The sequence below is a fragment of the Babylonia areolata genome, chromosome 13 (genome assembly GCF_041734735.1).
Source record: "Babylonia areolata isolate BAREFJ2019XMU chromosome 13, ASM4173473v1, whole genome shotgun sequence".
NCBI lineage: Eukaryota > Metazoa > Mollusca > Gastropoda > Neogastropoda > Buccinidae > Babylonia > Babylonia areolata.
In genome coordinates, this window is record NC_134888.1 from 89,070 (window position 1) to 92,830 (window position 3,761).

General features: G+C 47.9%; 1 protein-coding gene across 1 annotated transcript; it reads right to left on the bottom strand.

The window, feature by feature from the left end:
• Positions 1-878: 878 nt before the first annotated feature.
• On the bottom strand, positions 879-2,471 carry LOC143289298 (uncharacterized). The gene has a single exon (XM_076598297.1). The coding sequence runs from the start codon at positions 2,469-2,471 to the stop codon at positions 879-881; it is 1,593 nt and encodes a 530-aa protein (XP_076454412.1).
• Positions 2,472-3,761: the final 1,290 nt, after the last annotated feature.

Genomic DNA, 3,761 nt, shown 5'->3' on the forward strand with positions numbered 1-3,761 from the left:
GACAGAGAGGGAGAGAGAATAAAGTTCAGGAAAGGAAAGTGATAAGAAGTCACAGGAAAGGACACAAAGCAGGGTGAGTAGAACTGTCAGTGTGAATGTATGAGGGAAAGGAAGGGTTCTGAAAGGGAAGGGTGAGGGAAGATGGGCAGGGGGTGAGAGGGCAGGAGTGGGGGAAGGGGGTGGATGAGACTGTTAGTGTTAGGGACATATTAACAAGGAAGTAAAATAATAAGTGAAAAAAAATAAAATAAAATAAAAGAAATATAAAAAAATAAAATAATAAAAATAAATTAAAAAATATATATATAAAAGAAATAAATAAGTAAAAGAATTAAAGTAAATAAATATAGTAAATATATATATATATATATATATATATATATATACATATGCATACATACATGGACATATACACACACACATATATATAATTGAAAAAATAAAAATAGAAATAAATAACTAAATAAAAAATGATAAATAGATAAATAAATATAAACAAAAGTAAATAAATAAATTAAAACAACAGCAAAACAACAACAACAGCCACACACACACACACACACACACACACACACACACACACACACACACACAAAACAAAAAAAAACCAAAAAACAAACAAACAAAAAAAACCCCAAAAAACACACACACACACGCACAAACACACACATACACAGAGGAAAACAAAACAAACCACACACACACACACACACACACACACACAGAGGAACATATAAATAGATAAATACAATAAAATACAATAAAATAATAAAGTATATATACAAAAAACGGGATGAGTGGTGGTGGATAAATAGAGGAAAAGAGAAAGAGGGCAAGGATCAGAAAGGGGTTAGAGAATGCCTGGAAGACCGCTGCCATCACTCTTTGGTGTTGAGTCCAGCTGGGGCGAGGGTACCAAGGCGGGCAATCACGGTGGACTCCATGAAGCGCCGGTACAGGCCAGTGGACTGGTTCTGCCAGACAGCAGCGATCCTCGCATGGGCAAAACTGTGAAGGGGGCTGTTGAAATGGGTGCCCACTGGGTCACTATAGCCAAGGCGCATGGAGCGCAGGTGTTCAGTGAAGCGCTCGTTCAGGCTGCGGTAGGTTTCACCAGTGTACTTTTTGGCACAAAGGGTGCCAGTGAGGATATACACTAGGTTCTCGGACTGGCAGTCGAAGTGCGCCCTGACTGTGAATTTCCCAGTGGTACCCGTGAGGGTGGTGGAAGTATCCACGAAAGGGCATGTTTTGCACCCCTTCCGGCCACAGGGACTGGTACCAGGAGGGAGAGGGAGCCCAGATCTACAAACAGCAGCTCGCACCAAGTGGTCCCTTAGGTTGGTGTCTCTCTTGAAGGCAATGAGGGGTGGGCGGGGAAATATCTCACTCAAGCAGGTGTCAGACTTAAGAAGGTGGAAATTGTTGAGAAGGATGCTGCGTACAGGGAGGTTGTGGGGGTGAAAGGTCAGGACAGCTGCAATACGCTCATCCTTTTCTGTGTGTTCTCGGGGCATCAGTGCCTGGGAACGGGGGATGGCACGGGCCTTATCAAGGCCTCTCTGGATCAAGGCCTCAGGGTACTGTCTGGCTAGAAAAAAGCCAACCATCCTCTCAGCCTGATGTTCAAAATCCAGCTCATCACTACAGATGCGTCTGAGCCGAAGGAACTGGGAGAAGGGAATGCTGTTTTTGCAGGCCTGGGGGTGACTGGAGGAGTACAAGAGGTACGAATGTGAGTCAATCTCCTTATAGAAGACACTTGTGGCCAGAAAGTTGCAGGTGGGTTGGATGGTGACAAGGATGTCCAGGAACGGGACGGAGGAGTTGGAGATGGTGTGGGTAAATTTTAAGGCAGGGTGAAATTTTGACATGAAGTCGATGAAGGCCTGGAGGGAATCTATGGGGCCGGTGGCTATGCCAAGGCAGTCATCGATGAAGCGCTTGTAGAAGGCCGGTCTGACACCTTTGTACTGTCTGAAGGCCTGCTCCTGAATGAAGCCCACAAACAAACAGGCAAAGCTGGGACCCATTTTAGTGCCCATGGCAATGCCGCTCTGCTGCTGGAAGTGGTCCTGGTCGAAAGAGGAGTTGAGGGTCAGGACAAGTTCAGTCAAACGCAGGATGGTAGGAAAATGGAGGCGGAGAGAGCTCTTGGGTAGAAAGTGTTTGACAGCCAGCATGCCTTCCTGATGGGGGATGTTTGTGTAAAGAGACACAATGTCCATGGTAAACACATGCCTCTCAGTGCAGTCAGCATGGAAGGAGAAGTCGTTCAGGAGGTTCAGGGTGTGATTGGTGTCCTTCACGTAGGTAGGTAAGGCAGCCACCAATGGCTGGAACACGGAGTCGAGGAAAGCGGAAATAAGGGCAGTGGGGCAAGCACAGGCCGAAACGATAGGTCGCCCAGGATTGTTGACCTTGTGAATTTTGGTGAGGAGGTAAAGGAGGGACTCACGAGGCTCCCTCATGAAGCATGGTAGGCTTCAAACGGAAGATGACTGTTATCAACTGCGGTCTTGATGGTCTTACGGATGAGCGCATTGTCAGCCTTGGTGGTGTCTCTGGCAATAGGGCTGTAGAAGGTGGTGTTGGACAGCTGAGACCTGGCTTCTTGGAGGTAGAGGTCTCTTCGCCACACGACCACTGCACCACCCTTGTCTGCAGGTTTGATGACGATGTCTCTTCTGTCCTTCAGCTCCTGCAGGGCTTTCTCCTCACCAGGGGTCAAGTTGGATCGTCGTAGAGGCTGGGGCTGCAGCTGGTTGATCTGTCTCATGCAAGTGTCAATATAAAAATCCAAGGCAGGAAAGGCACCTGGTTTAGGGGTCCAAGAGCTAGGGGGTCTAGAAAAGACTGGCGATGTCTGTATCCTCTGTCGATGGAGGAGCTGGCAGAGAGGCCTGGGCAAAATGGGCAGCCAGGCGCAGCCTCCTGAAGAAGCGCTGGCACAGGAACAGGGTGCCGGCCCGGTTGGTAGTGGGCTTGAGTGGCACGAACTTCAGGCCCCTGGCCAACACTTTACGCTGGTCTTCAGGCAACTCCAGATCAGCTGGGATGGTCACTACCAAGTGGGGATCAAAAGAGGGAGGGGCACTGTTGGAGGTGAGCATAGGGTTAGGGAGCAAAGCCTCAAATTTCTTCTTTTTGGTGGCTGACATGGAGGTGTACAGCTGTTGGTTGGCGATACGAGTGGTGCGGATTATAAATTTAGAGGTGGAAGGTTCTAAAAGGTTGAAAAGTTGACGCCGTAAATGCTGGATCCTTCGGGTGATGAGGACAGAACGACGAGTATACGTTAAAATTGTCTGTTCCATGAGTCGAAGGCCAGTGGAGCGAAGGAGACGGTGGGTGGCAGAAACAAGGCCAGGGTGGCCAGAAGGGGGACTGAACTTCAACTGAAAACCTCTGGGCAGGAGGTGTCTTCTGTGACACTGCTGCATAAAATGGATGTGATTAGTCAGTCTAGTCTTATCAAGGGTGCTGCGCAGGTAGAGGACACCAAGGGACTGGGGGATGGAGGGCAGGGTCCGAAGCTGGGCCAAAGCAGCGCCAAAGCAGGCAGAATCCACAGGCATGTTGGGCACAAGGTAAAAGTTAAGATAAAATTAAAAGCACAGTAAAATAAAATAAAATGAAATGGGGTAGAGTAAAACAGAGTCGCAGAGTACAACAGGGACGCAGTCCGATGATAAAATGCTTTGTAGGCAATAAAAGGGTTGTGACTGCACGGTGTCGACGTAAAACAGTGGGAGGTAGAC

Excerpts from the sequence above, each read along its gene's own strand:
- LOC143289298 (XM_076598297.1), bottom strand. The coding sequence starts at position 2,471 with ATGAGGGAGCCTCGTGAGTCCCTCCTTTACCTCCTCACCAAAATTCAC.